The 25,288-nt window shown below is 45.8% G+C and overlaps 1 protein-coding gene across 4 annotated transcripts in view; it reads left to right on the plus strand.

Moving 5' to 3' along the window:
* LOC132575496 (cadherin-18) overlaps positions 1-25,288 on the plus strand; it is a 435,072-nt gene that overhangs the window by 404,931 nt on the left and 4,853 nt on the right. For all 4 annotated transcript variants that reach the window (XM_060244301.1, XM_060244302.1, XM_060244303.1 and 1 more), the window contains 2 exons: positions 10,027-10,148; positions 15,152-15,269. In XM_060244301.1, coding sequence (XP_060100284.1) covers positions 10,027-10,148; positions 15,152-15,269 — 240 coding nt within the window. The remainder of the gene's footprint in view (positions 1-10,026; positions 10,149-15,151; positions 15,270-25,288) is intronic.

Below are 25,288 nucleotides of genomic sequence, written 5' to 3' on the forward strand. Positions count from 1 at the left end.
CGCGGTCGCCTCGGCTCCTTCCTCCGGCTCTCCCGGGTTGGTAGCCGTGGCTTCGGCCAGTTGAACCCGCTTGGTGTGGCGGGTCATGATCGCCTCTCGGCGGATCGGTGCCTGGTCCATCAACGTGGTCGAGGTCTTCGGCTGGTATTGCCGGGGGGTGCCCACCAACTGGAACTGGGGAGGGGAAGCCGCGGTCCTTCTGGCAGTGTGGATGTGCCAGGGTGTCTCGGCCCCCTCCGCTCTGGCTGGGAGTTCCCCGTTGTCCGGAGGCTGATCGGACATCGCCTTTTCAGTTGCCGGAAAGGTTGAACTCCAATAAAGGGAGTCCTTCAAAATGTCAAGTCAGCTGGATTCAATAACGAGTCCTTGGTTGAAAACAAGCTTCTAGTTTATTGAAAGCCGAAAAGTAGACCATGATAACAATTGAAGGACTAAGGTACCAAACATGAACCAAGCATTTTTAAGGTGTAGATCAAAGGATTCCTACGGGCGGGGTACACTAAACAACAGGTTTTCACACTAGGATGTTAATCTCTCATTCTCACACCAAAGCCGCGGCGCTCTGTACTCCCACAGCCCTTTTGGCCTGAGAAGGCTCCAACATCTCATTCCCATATCAGCATTTCAAAGTAACCTGCACAACAAAGGCATAGCTAGGAGGAGGGGGGGGAAGGAGAGTTAGCTAGCAGCATTCGGTGTTCAGTATGGACCCAGAATCCCTTGCTTCTGAACCAGAGTTAGAAAATATATTCCCAAAAATACAGCAGACTTGACAAAGAGGGGCTTGTCTCGCAGGGGGGGCGGGATAAATTATAAAAATTTATATTGTCTTCTTCAGTCAATACACTTGAACAATCCTGGGTACCTTGTGCTGACTGTAGGTATTTCCTTTTGTGTTCTTTCTATTAAACAGACAACTAATTTGTGATCACAACCTTTCAGTGACAGAAAGGGTCTGACTTTCCCACTGAAGCTTCCATTGACGTCTAAGTGCACAAATGAAAGAATGAGGTAGTTTTGAAAGCATCAAAAATAAATCTCTACAATGTTGTCCCACGCATGTACAGAACTGAAACTAGATCAATACGTAATGAATTGTTTTGTGTGTTCTGACACAAAGGACTTCATTGGTGAGCTGTGGCATGATTAAGTTAACAGACAGTTCAGGCATGAAGCTTCACGGGAGGTTGTTTCTTTGAAGGTACACCTACGCTAGAACTTTACTACCTCCTGACATAGAACCTTTTGTATGCAAGGATGACATTGGTGTGTTCTCTCTGCCTATCAGACTCTGCTTTTAGGTTTGTAGAATATCGTGGAAGAGGACAAATCATTTGTGATTTCTATATGTACAAACCCTGCTGCCCTCCCAAAGAGGATGGTTCACTCTCCACCCCCAGCCACCACTGGCAGATTAAACCCCGTGGAGGCCCCTCGGCAGTCGAAATCTCAGGGGCGGGGCTCATAAATTATTTCCTAATATGTTTTTAATTTTACCAACCAGCAACCAAGCCTTCCTTTTGCAAGAAGTCCTCCACCTCCTCCCCACTTTAGGTGACCCCCCCTCCCCATTATCTCTTCATATTTGAAGGGATTCCCGCCGCTCTGCTCGTCTACCAGATTACGAAGAACCACAAAAGGAGCAGAAAGGTGTTGTGGGTAATGCACTCTGATGCAAGCCAGCAGTATCTGGATTTGCCAAAGGGTAGTACATCCCCCTGAGGCTGCCCCTGTCTTAAAGGAATAACTGTGTTCCAAGTGATTCATAGGAACCCCAGGAGCCATGGGTTTTTCAAGGCAAGGAATGAGCAGAAGAGGTTTGTTACCACCCACAAGTTTTCCTTGATACCCTTCCCATCCAAGTACTTCTCATTACCCATAACAGTTCCCCCGAGAGCCAAAAGATGGAGTTATTATAACTGCTAGGAAAGGCTGACTCCACCCCAGTCTGGGCACCATATGAGGTGTGGCAGCTGTGCCAGTCTCTGAGCCCCTCTCTAAGTGGGTGAACCAAACAGAGTTAGTGACTAATACCATGCCTGCAAAGTACTTCCAGTAATGAGGCACAGAAATAATGGGCTAATACAACTGCTAGGTAAGGCTGATACACACCCCCAGTCTCCAGTTTTTCCCTCTCCTCCTGCTACAGAGGCCTGGGCACATCTTCCTACCTCTCCATCTGTGCAGGTGATAATATTCTTCAGGTGAAGCTGCAAAGAGGTGGGAGAGGGCCCTGGGCAGGACAGAGAGCAGAGACCTTCTCTAAGCTGGGAGGGTAGAACTCCCAATGGAACTGTCAGGCTCTGTAACTCTATCATATTAAAATTGTAAAATACTAACCAAATGGACTCTTCATACTAACCCAAAGCCTTTTGTTGTACTGTAGCTAGCATGCATATCAAAGAGGGGGACGTTTGATGTGTAAACTTTGTTTAGGTTGTAAAGGAGCAAAGGAATGCGACCGTTAGTAGATACTGCAGTCAGCCAGCATCTTCCCAGAGGCAAAAGATAAGTGGAAGCTCTCGTGTGAAAGTATGCACCTTCACTCCCTGTTGTTTTGAGAATACTGGCTTTGTTTAGATATTGCTTTGATGTAGATTCCTTAAGACTAAGAGACACCCATTCCCAGGTATCAGTCTCAACTTTTGTATCCAATGAGTTTCCAATAAAGTATACATTGTTTCAGTGAATACTGCCTTGAGTCTCCATCGCCTGACAGGAACAGACAACGGGCAGCAAAGGGGCTGCCACCCTTGGTCTGCTGGGTTGCAAAGCAATCCTAGGTCTTGTGGAAGCTCTTCCCTCCATTCCCCACACCCATCAGACCAAAGCAACCAACGAGCACAGAAAATGGTCCTTTCTTACATGGGTTTTGCAATGCTGCAAGCCAGGAAAGAGGCACTGCAGGCTGCCCACTGCCAAGGGACCTCAGCAAGCCAATGAATGGGCAGCCGCACTGGGACTTGCTCCTCCAGCCAAAACAAGACCCACATCTGGCCACCGGCTCCGTCCTCCCCCTGCCCAAACTGCACACCACTGCCCAAACACCACAGCCTGGCACCTGCTCCTTGGGCTTCATCCCCTCCAGCCTGCTCTGCTATGCCCAAGTGGGAACCGGCCCTTGATTCAGCTCCAGGCTGTCAAATCCCCCCCACCCCGGTTCTTTTGAATAGAAAACCTTTTGTTCTTTATAAAGTTTCTTTTATTGTAAGACCGAGAATTATAGGTATAGACATCTTGTCCAAGTCAGATCTGGGGCATCCCAGATCATATTTCAGTAAATAGGGTAATGTTCTAAACCATAACCCCCCTTCCTCCCTTGAAATGAAAGATACAAGAGCATTTTTCCCAGGCATCTTTGAGCGGAGGGTAACACAACTCAAGGCTAGCATGATAGGTGAAACACCAGATGGGTAACTATAGTATCAAGCGGATGGGAACTAAGGGAGTAGGGAGAATACATGGGAAGAGGAAAGAGAAGAAGAAGAAGAAGAAGAAGAAGAAGAAGAAGAAGAAGAAGAAGAAGAAGAAGAAGAAGAAGAAGAAGAAGAAGAAGAAGAAGAAGAAGAAGAAGAAGAAGAAGAAGAAGAAGAAGAAGAAGAATTGCAGATTTATACCCTGCCCTTCTCTCTGAATCAGAGACTCAGAGTGGCTTACAATCTCCTATATCTTCTCCCCCCACAACAGGCACCCTGTGAGGTGGGTGGGGCTGAGAGGACTCTCACAGCAGCTGCCCTTTCCAGGACAACCTCTGCTAGAGCTCTGGCTGACCCAAGGCCATTCCAGCAGGTGCAAGTGGAGGAGGGGGGAATCAAACCCGGTTCTCCCAGATAAGAGTCCGCACACTTAACCACTACACCAACTAACCAAAACTTTCCGGGTAAGCAATATTTTCAGTATTCAGCAAAGCAATGATTTAACTCTTCATGGCACATATAACTGGCACAGACTCCCTCTCACAGCCCGAACTGCATGCTTTCATGGCTGCCACCTGCTCGAACAAGGCCACCGCGGCTGGGAAGCTGCTCCCTGAGCCTCAGCCCTTAAAGACGGCTCTACCACCCTGCTCTCGGCTCCAGGCTGTCTCCCACAGCCCAAACTGATTGCAGCCACTGTCCAGAGACCTCTGCAAGGCAGGAAGCAGGAGCTGAGCAGCTTGAGAGGTGGAGGCCCACCCTAAACAACAACATTATTTTAAAAAAGAAAAAAGAAAATATTCACTCACTCACTCACTCACTCACTCACTCACTCTTTAGGTGGGACCAGTCCCCATGTAGAAACAATGCAGCTCAGCCAGAAGGATGCAGCAGAGAAGAGGCACCAATAGCTACAGAGGAAAGACCAGCAGCAGGGTCACGTGGTGCTACTGAGACAGCCTCCATTTTGGGCAGAAGGATGGCACAGGGGAAGCTACTGACTGGAGCCCTGGAAAGAGCTGCTGATCGCACACTCAACTGAGGGGAGGAGCAGGGGTAGGCTGTGTTCTACCCAAGGGCCAGTTTGATGTTCCTGGTCTAGTCAGTGCCTCTGCTGCAGGCCTAAGGATGCTTCCCTTCCCTGAGGCAAGGGCCTGGGGCCCCTAAAGGTTTGGGGGCCCATAGGCCAGTGCCTAGTTGGCCTAATTGTTAATCTAGCCACTCATCAAGAAAGAAGATGACACTTAATTCTACATGTTGTACAAGTAAGCCAACTATACAGGTCTATAACAGACTAGAAGTAAGGCCCGTTGTGAAGAAAAATACAATGGACTCTAGAAGGAGGCTCTGGCAAGTGCCCCACCCACCCTTGATGTCTTCCCACCCAACCAAGTGAAGGCATTCACCACCACCACCACCACCCCACACACACCTCAAGAAGAATGGATCTCTGCCACCTGGAGTGCAGCTGTAATTCTGAGTGGTCTCCAGTCATCACCTGGAGATTGGCAAAAGTGGTTCCCCGGGAAGAAATGGCATTGTATCTGTCTGAGGTCCTATCCCTCTTCAAACCTAATCCTCTCCAGGCCCCAACCCTTAAATCTCCACAAATTTTCTAGCCTGGAGTTGGCAACCCTATCTATTTTCCTTTATCTGTTTTTCTGACTTCAGCTTTCCATCATCTTCCCCCTCCCTGAAGCTTTTATATAGGAAAAGGACAGCCTTTCTCCACAGTGGGGTGGGGGGGTGGGACCAAAGCAGCTTACATCATTCTTCTCTCCTCCCCCTTTGTTCTGAACAACAACCCTGTGAGGCAGGTTAGGCTGGAATTCTGTGACTGGTGCAAAATCACCCAGTCAGCTTCCACGGCAAGAACCTGAGTCTGGCAGACCACAACCTGAAGCTCTAACTTGTCTGCTTTCCTCAAAGTCCACCACAAAATCTCCAAGAATTTCCCACCAACCTGGAAAGGGTGCCCCCCCAGTCTTGCTGTCTTCCCACTCACCCAAGTGAAGGCTCCCCCAGCTCAAGGCAATCAGCACAAGCAATATATATTCACTCCCCCCCTCCAGCTCAAGGGGAGCTGATCTCTGCCATTCTGAGTGATCTCCAGCTTTCACCTGGAGATTGGCAACAATTGTTCCTCAGGAGGAAATGGCTAGTTTGGAGGGTGGCCTTGCCTGAGGCCCCACCCTTCCTCACACCCCGTCCTCTCCAGGCTCCACCTTTCAGATCTCCAGGAATTTCCCAAGTTGGAGTTGGCAACCCTATCTCCTCAGCCAACCATCCTGGGATGAGGCTGAGGGGAGGAGGAAGACAGGGAGTGAGGAAAGAGGCAGGAAAGGCAGGAAATAAGCTCCCTGGCTTATTTTAGTGGCCTTCAGAAGCTGCCTGTATTGGCAGGTCGTCTGTGTGGCCCTTGATAGGGTGGAAGAGGTTTGTTGCTGGTGGCAGCCATGACACCTTTCTGAGGCCAGCTGACATGACGCGGAAGAGTGGAAGATGTGTCTCTCTCTGAGGTAAGACTGCTTTTGGCAGCTTGTTCAACATTGTTGGACCTGAGTAGGCGGGAGCAGGTGAGTCAGCCAGTGGGAGGCAAAAGACTGACTGAGCTGTGATCAGACATTGATTTCTGGAGTGCCTTGTTGTCTTCCCACTCACGTAAGTGAAGGCATTAATTCCCCCCACGCATATACCTCAAGGGGAGATGTCCTGGAGTTGGCAACCCAGCAGCCTCTACATGGGAAAGGGACAGTCTTTCTTCACCGGGGGGAAGGGGCGGGGAGCCAAGCACCTGGAGGTTGGCAACAGTAGTTTCCCGGGAGGAAATGGCTGGTAGCGTCAAGCACTGTGAAGAAAGCCACTGCAAGCCTCCCTTTCACTCCCTCTGAAGTGGCCCCTCCCCGTTGTAAACAAACATTCCTTGTCATTTGAAGGTTAACTGCTGTCAGACGATGGGATCTCAAATTAACCAGACCTTGAATTGTTGCAAAGTTAGGCTTTATTTGATAATCCATAAGCATCGGAACAAAGGAAAATTGAGACTGATACATTGTAGCATTAGGTGGCAGGCTATATTGGGGTACATCAAAGGGAACTATACAAAGCCACAATTCGAAACATTGCTGAGGTGAGGTGCAAAGTTTCACACGGTCTCTCCCTCTTATCTTATTGTTACTGTTAGTCTTCCAGGGATAGCCAGGCGGCGCTTTATCGTCAAAGGGGGGAATTTCTGCCTTTGTTAGTATCAAGGGAAAGAAATGTTCACACTGAGCATTGGCAACATCTGCATTTTCTCCTTTGATATGCAAGGTCCTTTCTCATGGTTAGTAACAGCGTTTAAAGATGGCGACAGTTCAGCTAAGCATTTTATTCAGTCAAGTTACATCGGCTGACAACTGCTACTGCTTGTGTGGATTAAAGGGAGGAAGGCAGACAGACAAAATGAAAGACTGAAAGACAGAGATACAGAGAAAGTGAGAGAAAGAGGGGAGGTAGAAAAAAGAGAGGGAGGAAAGAGTGAAAGAAAAATGAGAAGAAGGAAGATAGAGAGGGCCCTGAGGAGAGAAATAGTGATCAGTAAGCCCCCTGCAGAGACCTGTCTCCCTCTGACATCAGTGGCCATCTGACAGTGTTCTTGCCTAACAGGGCCAGCGGGGGAGGGCATAGGGCTGGGGGCAGGACAGTGAGCCAATGTGAGACCAGAGGGGTTGATGGACACGTGATGGGCCAGTGGCTCATGGCGTGCAGACTTAGCCAATGAGGAGCCTGGATTCAGCTTCACCAGAGGACTTTTAGGCTTTTATTATAAAGGATAAAAAACGTCAAAAGTTTCAACAAAGGTAAATACAGCAGGGAGCACCAGAGGAAAAAACAAAGTAAGATATACCCTGGCCCTAATAAAAGGGGAAAGGATAAAATAAAACAGAAATTCCAAAAGCAGAACACAACTTTGACTATCTGTTAATTTCACACCTGCCTGTTTATAACAAGTATTCAAATCTACCCACAAGTTCATGCGCCTTCGCATTTATAGTACACTTTGATATTGAACTTGACCAAAGGGTTTGGTTGGTGATCCAGAAGGCTGGGCCAGAACCAATGGGTTGAAACATACCCAGGCTAAACATACATATGGGACACTTCTCCGCAACAGGGAATGTTCTAGGACAGCCTTGTTAGTATAAATAAAAGAGGATTATAATGTACAACCTCTGACATAAATCCTCATGAAATTACACCATTTATTGATATAACAATTTATATCCCACTTTTTGATTTGCAGTGTGCTAGCACAAACTGGGACCCGGACTCACCTGTTTGCGGTGCTGTGGGGAGAGGAAAGAGCAGGGGCAGCCATGGCAACTCAATGCTGGGTGGAGAGGGCGGGCCAGGGTCAAGCGTGGGAATCTGGAGCCCTCCTGACCTGATGCTGGCCCAGGGGGGTTAGAGGGTGGGGGCACCCAACAGCAACTTGGAGCACCAGGCTACCCCCGCTCACCATCTTTGGTCATCAGGCAGCTTGGCTCACCCTCCCAGCCCTCCCGTCATGGGTGTTTTGGCAGGGGTTTGAATGAAGGTCAGTCTACTTGATTTCTTTTTGTCACAACTTGGTGGTATCAGCATGGGGCTGGATCCATTCTCAGGAAGCTGACCTGAGTGTGGGGAACCCCCACATTTCCCCCCTAAGGCATTTTGGCATGAGGGGCGACTGATACGCCCAGCCCAGGGGCATGTCCAGGGATTTCTCTCACACTCAGGTTGCAGGGGAGGCCACCTTTGGGCATCTGCCCTAGTGGGATCCAAGAACCTGCCATCCCAAGGTGACCAGCAGATTATCGACTGGCAGGCGGGTCAGTCGATGAGCTGGATCCTTACCTCATGCTGTGCCAAGGTTTACTACAGCAGTAACCAGTAAAGTTGTGGCCAATTTTATTCCACTCTTTCTGAAAAATGGCATGTCTCTTATTTCAACTGAAACCATAATTTGACTATTGTTCGTGGCTGTTCGGAGAAACTTGTGTCTGGGGTGCCCACCTCAGCACTGGAGCTGCAAAATAATATCTCCAGTACCTGAGATGTGCATGGAAGACAATTTGTTTGAAAAATCTGCCCTGGGTGTACTGTCAGAAGACCATTGTATGGAGACAGTGAATCTTCACAGAATCCAAAGAATGCCCTATATTTGCCTTGTGTCCTAGATTCTAATCTGCCAGTACCAACAAAGATATGCGCTATGATGTACATAACTTCTTTGTGGAAGAAATGTTCTTTGTGGAATAAACATTCTGAACATGAAATAGCTGGTGTCCAATGTCTAATAACAGTCTAATGTTACTTATTTATTTATCGTTTATTGATAATAACGTGGCAATGTTATTGCCTCCCCTTAAATCATGATTGAATCAATTTGATTTTGAACTCCTCCTTTGCCCTTTGCACTGTTTAAATATGTTCTTATCCATCGTACTGTGGCATCAAATTAAAATTGACTCTTATCTCCAAGGAGAAAGCATAGAATCATAGAGTTTGAAGGGGCCTCCAGGGTCATCTAATGCAACCCTCTGCACAATGCAGGAACTTCACAAATACGCCCCCCCCCCCAGTACACCCTACTTGCCCTCCTCATCATCTGCCTAATTCACAGAATCAGCATCAATGTCAGATGGCCATCTAGCCTCTGCTTAAAAACCTCCAAGGAAGGAGAACCCACCACTTCCCAAGGAAGCCTATTCCACTGAGGAACTGCTCTGTCCTAATGTTTAGCCGAAAACTCTTTGGATTCAATTTCAACGCATTGGTTCTGGCCCAACCTTCTGGAGCAACAGAAAATAATTCTGCACCATTCTCTATATAACAGCCCTTCAAGTACTTGAAGATGGTGATCATATCACTTCTCAATCATCCCCCCTCCAGGCTAAACATACCCAGCTCCTTCAGCTTTTCTTTATGGGACTTGGTCTCCAGACCCCCTCACCATCTTTGCTGCCCTCCTCTGGGCACATTCCAGCTTGTCTATATCCTTCTTAAATTGTGATGCCCTAAACTGAACACAGTACTCTAGATGAGGTCTAACTAGAGCAGAATAAAGTAATACCATCACTTTGCAAGAACTGGAAACTATACTTCTGCTGATACAGCCCAAAATCTCATTTGCCTTTTTAGCTACTGCATCATACTGCTGACTCATGTTCAGCGTATGGTCCACTAAGACCCCTTGATCCTTTTCACACATACTACTGCCAAGACAAGTCTCCCAAATCCTATAACTATTCATTTGATTTTTCCAAACTCAATGCAGAACTTTACATCTTTAGACTCAGAACTCTTCTTCCACCGCTATCCCAGAATACCATATCTTGGGCCTTTCATTTAACAGGCTTTGACTTTGGCTTCATTTTTCATCACGCTAGCAGTGCTCAGCAAACCACATCTTTATAAGGTTGTCATCCCTGCAGTGGTTCTGACGTAATACGTGAAACCTTCCAACAAGCCAATTTGAAATAGCGCACCAGTCTGCTCTTCAAGGTCTGGGCCAGCAAAGGCAAAACTGTAATGTTGTTAAGTGTCTTGAAACTACTGAATTGTTTCATGTTTTTGTGTTTTACAGACAGTCCCGGACTACTGAGCCATGTCCCTGTTGGAATTAAAATCCTCGACGTCAATGACAACCCTCCAGAACTTGCTGGAAACTATGATGTGGTTGTATGTGAGACTGCAAAGCCTGGGCAGGTGAAGCATTGTGCTTGAAAGCAGCGTAGCGGTTGTTTCAAAGAGCAGATTTTCAAAAAGTGTTCCATAAATGTCTGGTTTCGGGAAACCCCACTCTCTGTGGGACAAAAACACCTGGTGCTGCTAGAACTCTCCTTGGGAAAACATTTAACACAGGGATATTCACCTTAAAAAAAAGAGGTGTTTTTCAGATCCAGGTACCAGGGAGCTGGAAAATATCAGTGTTCTTGGGTATACAGGTCCCAAATATCAGTTTGGTATTCAGATCCAAGTTGGGGACAGGGGGAGGATTCCAATATTATTCAGCTCCATTATTCCCAAAGGAGGATCTTTCCAGAGGGCTGAGGGCGGCTGTTTTGGAGGGGGAAACACCAAAGTTGCCGCAGAGCTGCTGGTGCCTGTCCAGAGTTCAAATGAACTGTGTCAAGAAGTCCAGTTCTGTGGGCCTCTGTGCAAGGTACCCCTAGCCATTCTTTCTTGGTAGGGGTGGGGATTCCATGTTTTCTTCAGGGCAAAGAATACCCAAAGACACAAAAGCAAGCAAAGCAAACCCTGGCTAAAAATCTCTCAAAGCAGGCAGAACCAGCAAGCCAAAAGAACCAATACAGAATCAGAGAATCCCAGCAGAAGAGGACAGTGTGACAAGCCTAACTCAACACATGTGTAAACTAAAAATGTCAAACCACAGAATCTTCCCAGCAAAACAGAGTAGGAATGTGGCTGCAAGCCTGGCAAATGTAAAATTGGAGGATCCAACCTAGTGTACAATCCAGGAGTACAAGGCAATGTCAAAACAGAGAATCTGCCAGAAATCTGGCTCACACTAAGAACACATTGCAAGAATCATAGAACAAATTTCAAAGCGCAGAATCTAAGCCGAATCAACCCGGCAAGCTGAAATCCCTGGAAAGAAGATACTGACAGACAGACACTGCAAAATTCCTAGGAGTCTTAAAAAACTGACTCCCAGTTTCTTGGAACTCATTTCCCAGTATCCCAGAAAATCTCAGATAGCATCTAGACACCTGAATACTGATAAGGTAACTTTCAGATATATATTCGGACTGCACTATATCTGTTAGCACAATGAAATACAGCCCTTTCCCCTTAGAAGCTGCAGTATCTTTTTAAGAGATTGATTTTTAAAAAATAAAGGTCAACATGTTCTTCCCAAAGATTTTTATGGCATTTATTCATAAGCATCCAAGAAAAAAAAAATTTCATGCAGTTTTCGCCACAAATTCATAACAACACCAAATGCTTATCTATCCATTACAATTATTATTATTATTTTAAAAACTTAATGAATCTGGGCGATGTACAACATAAAAATTAAATACGTATCTTAATATCAATAAAATCAGTTACATTAAAAAGAAACGATAAACCCCGATGGCTTCTTATTTAAAGAGCTATTATTCAATTTCCAGTCATTGCATCAAGGGTGGGGGGAGCCCCCCAAGAGGGGGTGGCAGAAGAAGGTCCCAGCAGGGCAACTATAGCTGTCCTTATGCAAAGGCTTGATGGAACAGCTCTGCCTTACAGGCCCTGTGGAACTGTAGAAGATAAATCCAGAAAAAGTTGATTAAGCTCTCTGAAATAGCAGCATCTCACATACCTGAGGAAGAGGCAGGCAGAGAAGAGCCCCAGTGCAAACAAACTGGGGGGTAATATATGAGAGAGCCTGTGTCTTTGTAGATTCCAGACAGACTTCCCAAGAAGGTCATCAGTCTATGCCACCAAAGGCAGTCCATTAGCTATATGGCCTCCATGCTGTAAATCTGCAGCATCTTGAACAGAACCCTGAAGCAACGCCACTACCCATGCAGCTGTGTTAACCCCCATGCAATATGGCCATCCTCATCCCTGAGACCAAGCAAGCAGCTGTATCTCGGAGCAGCTGCAGCTTCTCTTTTCTTTTCCAGGGCAGCTCCATAAAGAATCTGTTATAGCTGAAAGTTTAGCTGAAAGGCTAGAGCAGGAAGAGGAAGGTAGCCAGCATGTCCAAGTGAGACTTCACACGTGGATCTCGTAGGTTACAGCTCTCTGTGCTCTGAAGGCTTTCTGCTATCGAGTTTGCCTTCCTCCTTTTCCGCTTCCTCCTCTGGAGAATGGTTGGAAAGCCTTACTCAAGCTGAGTGGTCATGGGTGGTCCGTGCCTGGCTGCTAGATCCCTGGAGCCCCGTTCCATGCCCTTGGGTTCCATGGCAGAAGATGGGCAGGACACATAAATCAGAAAGAAAATTCCTTGTTGGCGAAGATGCTTGCTAGTTATGGTTATTTATGTGTGTGTTTGATTTGAATGGGAATTTGTTATGAAGATTTTCAGATTTAATTACTGAGTGCCTATTGGTTTATAGCAACATAAACTTTCTATAAAATAGGCAAATGCTTTCAAGATTCTACAGTAGATGACCTTTTAAGGAGTAGCTAGATTTTGCAGAAACTGTTTTTCTCCGGTTTCTGTTCCTTTTTCTTCCTCAACTCTTCCATTTCCCCCTTCCTGTGAGTTCTTTATTTACCCAATTCTGCTTGCACTTCCCCACATTATTCTTTCTAGTGATTTGTATTTCCCTTTGACAGCTCTGAGCCAAGACAGAGTCATGTTCTCAATCGGCTCTCTGCTTTTGGGCAGAAGGAAGAGCCCTGGTGGAGTTACTTGTGATGTTGCAACAGTCCAGAGAGTGCTCATGGCAAATAGTCAATCACAAATGTACCAGTTTAAGAGAAGCAAGTTTTACTTCTAGGTCCAGTGTAGCAGTCTGTATTGCAGAGGTTTTATTTTTCCAGACCCTGATTTCCCAATGCTATAAGAATGCCTAAAAACAGTTCAGCTTCATATTTATATGGGACAAAATAAACGACTATGTCTTTGCTTATCCTGCATTTCAGTCCTGCCTTAAGACAGAAGATATAACACAAAAGCTGGTGTGACTGTCGTTCTGATTTAATAGTTTCGCTTGGCAGAGGACTGATAGGATGATGAATAATATGCCAGTTTGGGGCCATATAGCTAAAACTGTCAGCTCCTGAATAGTCCTCAATAACCAGGCCTCTTACTGAGATTCAGAAAAGGTTTTTTTGATAGACACATTACAGCAGGTATGACTCTGTGTGTCAGATCTGGCTATTACCCTCTTAAGCCAGATCTAGAAGGCCGCCAAAATCCGGAGCAAAAAGCCTGCGCAGCAGCCATCACACACATCGGGCCTGGGCAGGGCCTGACCGGGGTCACAAATGGTCTCCCATCCCACAGCAGAGGCCCTTGGCCTTGGTTGTGGCACTGCTCCAGGACGTGCCATGGGACTTTAGGGATGGTCCCTGAATCCAATAGAGGTTTTTCAGTGAGTCCAGGTTTGCCGGTCCCAGCATCCAGGTTTGCCCTGCTGTCGGGTTCCTTTGCTGTGCTCAAGGCACGGAGGTAATCCAAAACAGGAGTGCCCCCTTCTGGATATCTGATGCTATGTCAGCTCCTGAATGGTCCTCAATAGCTAGGCCTCTTGCTGAGATTCAGAAAAGGTTTTATTGATAGACACATTACAGCAGGTATGACTCTGGCTATTACCCTCTAAGCCAGATCTATATACCCTCTCCTGGGCCGTTAGAAGCCCACCAAAATCCAGAGCAAAAAGCCCATGCAAAGCAAAGGTAACAGTTTCTCACCCAGCCTTCCCATTGCATGCCACCAGGTGCCAAGACAGTCTCTGCCAGGAGATGTTGTGTCCTTGAATCCCAGACAGGAGCCTCCCTACCAGGGTGGGGTGAATACTTCATTGTGTTACAGACAAAAGAGAAAGCAAGTAGACAAAAGCAACCCCCCACATCCTCCCCCAATATTCCCATCAGAGTTACAGAGAACAAAGGCCCAAGGCCTCAGCAAATATGGGAAGACCTCATGACAAAAAGAAGATTGTGTTTATTGTATTCTTCCCAGTAGCATTTGTGCCAAAATATATCTTTATCAAATCTTCCAAACGTATACGGACTTTGCCAGTATGCAGTAACTTACAGTGTTGGGCCTTTGTTTAACTCATCTCACATCTTGGTCTAAATATATCATGCTACAAAAATCAGGCAAAGTGGCAGAGTTAGAAAATTTTAACAGCACAAAATGGACTGAGTACCAGAGGCCACACAAAGGGGGGAAAAGAAAGCAATTATCCTTAACTGTGTAAAAAAAACAATTGTTAATATATACAGTTCAAACAATACAGTGCATACAGTCCCTGTATGCAGTGCATGCTGCAGTAAAGTTTAACAGTTGAAGTTGGAGAGCCAGTTTGGTGTAGTGGTTAAGTGTGCGGACTCTTATCTGGGAGAACCAGGTTTGATTCCCCACTCCTCCACTTGCACCTGCTGGAATGGCCTTGGGTCAGCCATAGCTCTGGCAGAGGTTGTCCTTGAAAGGGCAGCTGCTGTAAGAGCCCTCTCCAGCCCCACCCACCTCACAGGGTGTCTGTTGTGGGGGAGGAAGGTAAAGGAGATTGTGAGCTGCTCTGAGACTCTTCGGAGTGGAGGGCGGGATATAAATCCAATATAACAATTCAGTGCAGGTCCAGTGAAGTATAACAACTGATGGTCTGCCAGTTAATCGAGACACCATTTTGATATCTTCTTCAGAACAGTTTCTGCTGCGACCGTCTTGTTGGAGTCTGGTGTATACAGTTGTGAGTTGTGGGGAAATCTGCATGTGTAATACAGCGTCTCTGACTCACTACAGCGGAGAAAATAACGCTGTTTGTATCAGCCAGTAATAGAAGAAGGGGGTTATTGAAATCATTAATCTGTAACAAATAAAATAGAAATCAATTAATTGAGACAAAAGGAAAGAGAATAAAGGAAGGATGCAGCAAAAAGAAGTTAAAAGCCTCACACTTAATTAAAACCGATAGTTGCCAAGTAGAAGGTTGTGAAATGGAACTACGTTTACAAGATTCAGCTGAGTTCTGGCAAAATGTGAGTCCAGTTCAAACTTTATCACAACTATTTCATTGTCCTTTCAGATTATTCAGACTATCAGTGCCACCGACAAAGATGACTTTACCAACGGACAAAGGTTCCGGTTTTCTCTGGACAACAGTCTTTCTTTAAATCCCAACTTTACGCTGAAGGACAATGAAGGTAAATGGGAACGAGGCCCTTTGTTTGTCTTGGATGCCTTGTTGAATGGAACGACTTCCTTTCCTTTAATCTTTGTTTGTCAGTGGCTGAAACCCTTCATCTATCAGGGCAGAGGTGGTTTAGGGCAAGGACACCACACTTGCACCCTGCAAGTCGCAAACCTTGTAGTATTCATTCCCATTCTGTATTTTACTATGTTTTTGTACTCTCTCTGAGGCTTCTTTGTGTTCAGCATACTGTGCAAAAGCGACATTACGGAAATTTACATCAGCTCCTTGCTTGAGTAATGCTGCAACATCATTCTGCTTGCAACTATTACTTCTGTTGGCTTTTTAAAAGGCTAATGAAGGACAGCATTATGAACTAATGGGATGTTATTCCTACATCTTGTATGCTGTTGTAGAATATTGCATTGCAAACCATGGCCTTAACTCTCTTTTTTTTTAAGTATAAAAATTAGTTCTGTAAAATGGCACTTCTACAATACTTCAAAATCATTTAAGTCAATAAGCAAAATATAATCTTTTTTCCTGACAATCTGTTATCAGGATGACTTGAGTTTTGAGCTTTTAATGCGGAGTTAAACGTTTTTAACCACAATGATTTCAGTGGCTGTAGATTGATGCAAGTCTCCTTAGGATTTTACTTTAAGTGAAGCTGCAGTTGTGGTTTACCCTCTTTTTTCTCCAAGGTTCAGATATTTTGTTTGCCTGTCCCTCCACCCCCACCCTGCCCGGTCTTCAGCCTGCTACTTTCAGTGAGACATGTTAGTGCCCAGGAGTGTTACCCTAAGTGGGGTTACTTAGAATCTGACTCAGATGTATTCAATGGGACTGACACCCACAAAAGTGTCCATAGGGTGGCAGTGTGCTATGCTTTTTAAAAAGGAATCGGAAAAATCACTACTTCAAAAAATGATGCCACACTTTCCCCCCAGATGACCAACAGTCCAAAGGCACCAGTTTTGAGGCCCTGGGGGGAGGGCCCCATGGGGAATAAGGGACCAGATGCATAACTGGAGGCCACCCCTTTTACTGGAAAACAGTCCCCGGAGCATTGGTGCAGCCTGGGGCCATCAGGCAGTCTGGAAGCTGGAGCACAAATGCAGAGGGGTCCAAGTAGCAGCCCATTAGTAACAGGGAGGCAGACCAGAATGAAGACTCTGGCCTAAATGTCTGCTTGGAGACTCTGTCCCCTGTACAGCTTCTGCACATCTGTTCTGAACACAGACAGCGGCTTATAGTAGCTTTGTCGGCTGGCTGTCCTTGTGTTCTTATACAGCATGTTGTATAAGTGAGAGAACTTACTCAAAATGAGTTCACTTGGGGATCATTTTTGTGTTGAAGTTCTCAGCATTCCTGGCTTGTACGTTGAGTGTCCTCACTGGTCTAGCAAGCCATATTAAAAGCATCCCACAATTTCCAGAGTAGAAAACAGGCAAACGCTGGAAAAAGATGGCACAGTATCTTGGATGTGGGCAGGCCCATAGCACCCTATGGGGCCCAGAGGGCCCAGCCTCCTTGTGGATTTTACGGACCCCCTCCCCAAGCCTTGGCTCCCCCCTCCCCCTCGGGACCTCTCACCCGAATCGCCTCAGCACATGAAGCAGGTAGCGGCCCCGCAAGCTCTCCCCTGAAACATTCTGAGTAGAGTTGGGTGGGCAGGCAGCCGGGCAGATTCCAAAAGTTAGGTGGGTAGGTGGGCATCCAACCCCACGCCCTACTCCCAGCAGCCTTGAGTCCAGCCATGAAAAGCTGGGGGCTCCATGTACTGCCTTGTTTTCCACCTCCATGAGCTTGAACGGTCAGTTCTTGGGTGGGTGGGACGAGAGGCCCCTAAATTGCCCAGGCTGCAAGGGCAGCTGGAGTCCTTTTGAGGTGTGAGGGAGGGAGGAGGGCAGCCAGGACATGTCTCTCCCAGCCAGCATGTACAAGCCCTGTGCGTTCCCTGCTGCTCCCGATTGGGGAAGGGGACAGGAAAGCAGGGGAGTGGGGAGGGAGCGCAGAGATACAAATCAGACTTCTTTTGAACTTCAGAACTGGAAGCTGATCACTGCAGGCTGAGCTCCAGGAAAGGTAGAAGGGGAATCGGAGCTGACATGCTATTTAAATCACACTGGAGGGGGGAGGGGTGGCCCCCACCCTCTCCACCTTCTTGCTCTCACCCCCATGGCCCCCCTCCTACGCCCCCCCCCCCCCCCCGTGGCCCCCTTCCCCTGTGACTCTTAGCTATGGGGCTGGATGTGGACTGGAACAATCTGTATTCAAATCCCTCCTCAGCCTTGAAAAATAATCTTGGACCAGATAACATTTTCCCCACCTAACCTATCTCTCACATAAGACTTTTCTGGTCTTACCCCTTGGTTTTACCCCTGATCTCTCTTCACTTTTCTGTTGCTTCAAAAATTTGTTTCTACATGTATTCACATGCTCATCTCCCTCTCCTATCAGATTTCATTTTCCCTTCTACATTCAGTGGTCATCCACTATATGTCTGCCATTTTCAGAAGTAGATTTTCAGAGTCAAAGTTCCCTTTCCTCCTCAAGCTCATACCAAAATAGCATGTATGTACTTCCCCCCCTTGACGCCCCGGCCATTTGACTCCACACTTCACCCTCCTTCTAAACCTTCCTTTCTCACACGTTTATTAACCAATTGACACTAAGTTTAACTCTGATGTTCACTGACGCCATTCTTTCATGCGTAATTACTTTCCCACTCTGCAGGTGCCTGCATGCTCATTCTCAAGTTACTTGGGGCAGGGGATTTGGAATGAGTAGTTGGCTATGGAGGGGTGGTGGGAGGAAGGAAAAGACTTGTTGGTGGTGTGCTGGGAGGAGAGGAGGAGTGGGAGAGTGCAAAATAGGAGGGCTGCAACCAACTGACAGCTTCCCCCCTTTCTCCCAAACAGCAAGCCTCTCTCTGCACCTTTTCCCACTCTGCACACACCGGCATGGTCACTTACCTTGGGGGAGGGGTTGGAATGAGTGGTGAAATATGGAGGGGATGGGGAAAAGATGCATTGGTGGTGTGCTAGGGGGGGAGGGGAAGAGTGAGAGAGCATAAATGGGGGGTGCTGCAACTGACTGACAGCTCCAGCAACATGTGCATCAAATAATTGAATATATAGAATGCATAATCCACAGAGAATTAAAAATCCAATATACAACTTGTATAAGAATGAAAGTAATAGAACCAAATTAATCACATCCCAATGCAAGTTCTGTGATAATCAGGGGCAAAGACTTGATTCAGAAAATGTAATAGTTTTTGAGAGGGGAAAAAGTCCTGAAGAAAAACTTGGGAGCAAAAATGGCAGACTAGTCTTTTGTGAACAAAGGGTGGACTTAGATTTGCCAGATCTTGCTTCAGGAGCATTATAAAAGCAAACCTAAATATACAGCTGTATAATGTTGATCTTTAATTAATCACAACACCTTAGATGGCAGAGAAGAGATGAAACGCTTAACACAAACAAAGCTCAGCAAGAAATTAAAATTTGCCTTGGGGGGGGCACATTCTCCCCTATCCTCTTCTGCTAGCCTGTTCTGCAGCACGTATTGTTAAGAACCATCAGATTATGAATAATACGCCACGGAATGCTCTCCAAAGTGCTCTGGCGATCACATGCGATACCTCTCCAGTTCTATCTCTGGTGCACCCCCCGTGCTTGCCTTTGATGTGTTTTGTGGTAGCCCTGCCCTGGATAGGCCAGGCCAGCCCAATCTCGGAAGCTAAGCGGGGCCAACCCTGGCAAGTGTTTGGATGGGAGACTTCCTTGGAATACCTGGGTCAGGAGGCAGAGGCAGGCTGTCCAGCCACTTCCTGGAATGTGTCCTCCAGGCCCCAGTAGGAGTCGACAGAGATGACCACGACGTCCAGGCCCAGGGACACACATGCACACGCACGCACACACATGTGCAAAGATACCCAAATAAATAAGATATGTTTCATAGTATAGAACAAAGTTTGAGTCCGGTGGCACCTTTAAGACCATCAGAATTTAATTCTGGGTATAAGCTTTTGTGTGTGTGTGTGTGTGCACACTTCTTCAGAAACATTGAATAGGCTTCCTTGAGCCTGATATATAGATGGTGGGGTTAGTTGCTGGGAAGGGCTAGCTAGAGCCAAGATGCAGAAGTAACCAAGCAATAAATATAGCTAAGAATATAGCTAAGCAATATAGCATACCATTAAAATGAGTGGTAAGAAACAATGGTCTTGGGTGTGAGCAGATTCCTCCTCCTCGCCATGTAATTTAGCCTTTAAAAATAGCTTCATGAGAGGATGGAGAATGAATTGTGGCTGTGGTACCAGAGAGGGTGCGGGGACAGGATAGCTCCTTTCCCCCCTGGCATTTTCCCCCAGGTTGCTTTAAGCTGAGTAGGAAAGAAGTGACAACTATGTTCCGCCTTTCTCAGCACCATGGCCTCGGTTTAGATTGGCCTGCCCCTCCACAACTGCTTCCATCTATTTCATTTTTTTTTTACTTTAAATTTTTTATTAATTTTTCAACCAAAACCAACAATCAAATGCACACTCAACAACAAATACTTACAATGATATACGTACATTATAGTCATGGCATAAATATCATTCATGTTAAGTAGAGCGCCTCTAAACCCTTTGATTGTTTTCCACTGTTACACATTTCACCCATGTTTATAGTACATTATCATTCAATAAATAACTTATAATTTGTAATATAAAAGAATCTTCAATAATATGAAAAATTAATATACTTTTTTGGAATATATTTTTCAAAATCTTCTTCTAAATTTATATAGTTAAAGAAAGGAAACCATTTCTCAATAAAGTTATTGTTCTTCTGTTGTATGTCTAATACTCTTATTTGTATAGCTAATTTATCTAGAGCTGCTACTTCCCACACTTTGGTCAACCATTGCTGTTTGTTAGGGGACACATCTCGTTTCCAATATTGGGCAATCAAGAGCTTTGCTGCCATCAACAAAAGAGTTGCTAATTCTTTCTTCAACTGAGAAAGTTTTATATTAGGCCAGTAATTTAAAAGAAAGGATTCTGGTGTAAAGGGAATGTCTCCCTCTATGATGTTGTCTACTATGGGTTATTCTGCCCTTCCGCCAAGTGCTCAAAAATACATGGTCATTCTCTCCCCTGTCCTGAGAAGTGATGATCATCTGATGTCTCCTAGTGGAAATTCTAACCCCTGTACCGCATCAGCTCTTACACTGAGTGCGCCAGCCAAAGACCCCCAGCATCGTTTGCACTTCTAGGAACCTGAATTTAAGGTGAATAAACATAACCATTTGTCTCCTGCTGTAAGGTGAGATCCAAGAGGAAAGATAGGAGACATTCACTTGTCATTTAGACTACCATAAGAACTACCAGAACATATTTTGATGATTTTTTTACAAAGCCTAGTTCTAGCTGGCACATTCAAGACAAAAAATTGCAGGTGTTTAGCTTTACTGACCCAGAGAATGCAAGAAGAAGAGAGATGCTACAGAGAGAGGAGGTGAATTAGGCTTAGAGAAACTTGTGAATTTCTGACCCCTGTTTTTTCTCTATCATCAAAATCCACATTTTGATTTCAGTTCACTCTTGAGTGAATTTTGTTTCTTCACACCAGATTTTCCCATGAAATGTACTCATTTTTCAACCTTATTTTGTGTAGCAGTATACGTTTCATGTATAAATGGTCACATAAATTGTGTATAGGGAACCAATCAACATGTAAGGCACAGTACAAACTCACTTTAAAAAACTGAAAAGTACAACATGGATTTGAACTGTCTGAGTTCTAGCCCCCCCCCCCCCAAGCAGGTGCCCCAGGAAAGCTCAGCTTCAGCTCTCACAACAACTAACTCTTCTCTCTTCATGCTGCAAAGTGAAAGCAGCTGAGTCGGGGTGGGATCACCCTGGGAATTTGGCATGGCAGTATCCCAGCTTTGAAAAAGCTGGTTCTCTTTGCTGAGAGCTGCAGCAATCATGCAGGCCCTGCCCTGCTGCTGGGAGAGGCACAGGCTGCACACGCGCAAGAGGAGCCTTCAGGCTGCTCCTGTGCATGTGGGGTGCTCACATCATGCGCCCTGGCCATTCAGACAGCTGGGAAATGTGTCCTGCCTACATTTTAGAAATCTAATCCGGTCTCAGCCCATCCTAAAATGAGGTCAATATGGGTGAGGCTCGGGGGCAGATGTGTGCATGCAATCTCACACAGTAAATCTGGATGGGAGGTGTGGCTTGGTCAGGTCAGATCTCTCATGTGATCCCACCAAGGGTGTCTGCTCCCCTAGAGCACAATAGGGCTGTTTTCGCACTGACCTTAATCAGCAGCGACGCCCCTCTTCACCGCGCAGGATCGGCGCGGATTTCGCACTAATTGCCGCGGAGCACCCGGAAGAACCAGAAAGTCCCACGGCTTTTGCGGCGCAAATGGAAACTGGGTTTTGGCGGTTTCCGTTTACGCCGCAAAAGCCGCGGGACTTTTCGGCTCTTCCGGGTGCTCCACGGCAATTAGTGCGAAATCCGCGCCGATCCTGCGCGGTGAAGAGGGGCGTCGCTGCTGATTAAGGTCAGTGCGAAAACAGCCTAGGAGTCCCATGATTGGCTCCAAGAGCTGCCAGTCAAGCTTGGACACCTGCTACAGATGTTTCTAGGGCTCCCAGAAGTCCACCTCCAGCATTGCCTAGGAATTGACTGAATCGGCACCAGGCTGTCTAGAAAAACGAACTGCAAAAATGAACCACCAAAGAAAAAAAGCAGCTTGTTTTTCAGTTCAGGAATGATGCAACCAACATGACCCATTAGCTGGCCTGGTTCATGCTTGATCCTTAACAATAATATCCACAAATTGATATTCAAATCCCAACTATAGAGCATAGCATGTGTCATAGCGCTGACAGCTGCACCCAACAGCAGTCCTACCTTGAGAAGCATGATTTGTCCATCATTACTGATGAACATGCTGCATCCTTATTATGTACACCAATTCTGTCCAACTGTATGGCTACCCCAGTAAGGGGTGTTCAAGGCAAATAAGAAGCAGGTAATTGGCCATGGACTTCCTCTGCAGAGTCTTCCTTGGTGGTCTCCCTTCCAAGTATCAACCCTGATTAGCTTCTGAGATCTGACGAGATTGGGACATACCATACCATTCCACATCCCCAAATCCTTCTTTGGCAACTTCCCTGTACCAGACCTGGGAATGTCAGCAGCTAGACTGATTAGAGGGAACACATCTGATCTCACCAGTGCAGCTCAACCAGTTCTCAGTTTATGTCCAAGCCTAAATTAAAGTGTGGGTTCTTACCTTTGAGGCACTAAATGATTTGGCTATGGTACCTTATGTGAGCCTCGCCAATACTTATGATCATCATCATCACCATGTTTTTTCTTCCACTGAGGTGCCACAAAAGTCTTCTCTTTTGTGGCACACCTTTTTGTGGAATGCCTTCATTGTAACTATCTATCTAGCACTGAATGTGATGAGGCTCCCCCCCCCCTTTTTACTCAGGCTTGTTTTCTGTGGGGAAATGTCTGTAGGTTGGTTTATTCAACTGCTTTTACTGCAGATTTGCACAGTTTCTTCTGTTTATCTTTGTTGCCTTCAGCATTTTGCCTTAATTGTCATCATGCAAGCTTGAGAAAAGATTCAGTCCTTGTCACAGTTTTTTAGCATTCATACTGCTACTTACAATGTCAGTTTTTTACTGGGTTTTATTGTTTTATTGTTTGTTCGCTGGGTTTTATTGTTTTTTTACTGGGTTTTATTGTTTATTGTTTGTTCACTGCCTCAGAAACTTCTTGAGAGGTGGCATATTCTTGTTTGTTGTAGGTACACATATGGAACATATGAAACAAATTCTTATAAAATATTAGGATTAAAAGTATCAGTTCATGAGATCTTTTTAAACCATACTTTTTTCAATTGAGTATAGCAAGCAACTGAGTAAAGCATAAGCTAGATATTCTACTGTATATTATTGTTGCAGCCAGGCTGTAACAAAATAGTGTGTTGCTATCAGTGGATAAATGTTCAAGAAATGTACAGAATACTGTAATATCTTCAGTTGTTGACCCTCATAGCTGGATCCACACTGTCATCGGTACTTTCTGTACACTGTAATGTAAATCAAGAAAATCTAGAAGGTGAACTAGTAACATAGTATAAGTGAATCCAGTCTACATATAAAAGCCAGTACTCAACAGTGTCAGCAAAGGGTTCATTGAAGTTCCAAAATGATCAGACTTGTCTTTGTTTAAAACTAAGTTTCATTTATTGATTACAACAATGTTACTCTCTCTACTGGTAGGCATTGAAAGTGATAAAGAATAGCTTGAAACATTGGCATATATGGATACACATCAAAGGAGGGCCCTTTAAATCATTTCTCATAATAAAACCACAGTCAATTCTACAAGTGATACCTTCACACGCCTGTTATCTCTTCCTGGAGATGGCTGCGCTCTCCCCCCTGGTGATGTCCTTGCTCCGTTTAGGAGGCGCCAGAGAGGCTAGCTTAGCCCTTTGCACTTCAAAGGTTTCACTGGCCTTTGGAGTTCTGGCAACCTTGGTTCCCACCCCTCCTTCTTTTCTTGCAATGCACAGGGTTAGTAAAGTAGGGTTCAATCAATGACCGGGGTTAATAAGCAGGGGATACATATGATCATACAGTATAGTTGCTTCAATGAATCACAAGCTGACAAACAGGCCACCACATTCAAATGTGACCAACAGACAGAACTCTGGAATGGGACTGCACAGATGGAGAGAGGCTGGATTTTCAGTGGTCATCAGAGGCAGACAGCAAATTTGGCTGCTGGTGCAGTGGTGTCCTTTTGTTTGCTCCCCGGATAAGTGAATGATGAACATATACTTCTATGGGGGAGGAAGTAAAGTACTGTGTTTGGTGGAGCAGACAGCTTCACCCTCTCTGACCAGAACGCACTGCTGCTGGGAGATTTTTGAGTCCATTCCACTGTCTCCTCCCTCCCACAAACTTGAGAAGCAGCATTGCAGACTTCACATCAACGCACGCAGCTTCTCTGTGTTTTGTAAGGAACCATGGTAAAGCACTCAGGCTTTAATTATTGGTAATTTAATATAACTTTAACTAATTTTAATTTAATGAGTGCCCCCACAGCACTCCACTTTGAAAAAATCCTGGTTGGGGAACTAGTGCTCTCAGCAGCATGAGCTGGGCAGCAGGTGGGGAATGAGGAATCAGCCTGAGGGTGAAGGAACTCTCGGTTCTTGTTCTTCCACTCTTTCTCATACGTCCTTTCTTTCATTCATTCATCCTTTCCTCATCTGGTAAATGCAAGTGACTCTGGGGACACAAAACCTTATGTCACTGCCTCATGAGAAAGTGGGTGATACTTGGCAGCTGCCTTCTCTTTGTGTGGATGGAGCCATGGCTGTGCCATAATAACATAGGTGCCACTCTGTAAAGCTGGGTGTCAAAACTGAGTTGGGAGTTCATCCATCTGTCCACTTTTTCCCTTTCTGCTTCCCCTCTGCTGCTCTGAAAACTACCTCCACCATCAGCCTCTTCTCAGTCAGCAGGATGTTCTGTGCCATTGCCTCTGATGTCACAGTGGCCAGTTCCTGTTCTCTATGGGGACAGGCGAGTATTTAAGCATCTTCTCAGATCTGTAGGCTCTGAAAACTGCCCCCAGCACCAGCCTCTTTCCAGTCATCCATGTGTCCTGTGACATTGCCTCTGATGTCACAGTGGTCAATTTCAAAAAGAGATCAGTATATAAGCATCTGCATAAACATGTAGGCTCTGAAATTTCCCCCTCTATTCCCAGTCAGCAATGTATTCTGTGATATTGCCTCTGATGTCACAATGGGCAGTTTCTGGTTCCTATGGGGACAGACCAGTATATTGTAAAGGTTGCCAAGTAATGTTCAAACTACTTTCTCATTTGAAAACATAGGTAAAGCTTATTGAGTCATTGCAGGATCATTCCTTCTACCTTTGAGGACATTGCCAGAGTGCCAGAAGGCCATTGCAGAGTTTCATAAGTAC

Source organism: Heteronotia binoei, chromosome 7, assembly GCF_032191835.1.
Source record: "Heteronotia binoei isolate CCM8104 ecotype False Entrance Well chromosome 7, APGP_CSIRO_Hbin_v1, whole genome shotgun sequence".
Classification (NCBI taxonomy): Eukaryota; Metazoa; Chordata; class Lepidosauria; order Squamata; family Gekkonidae; genus Heteronotia; species Heteronotia binoei.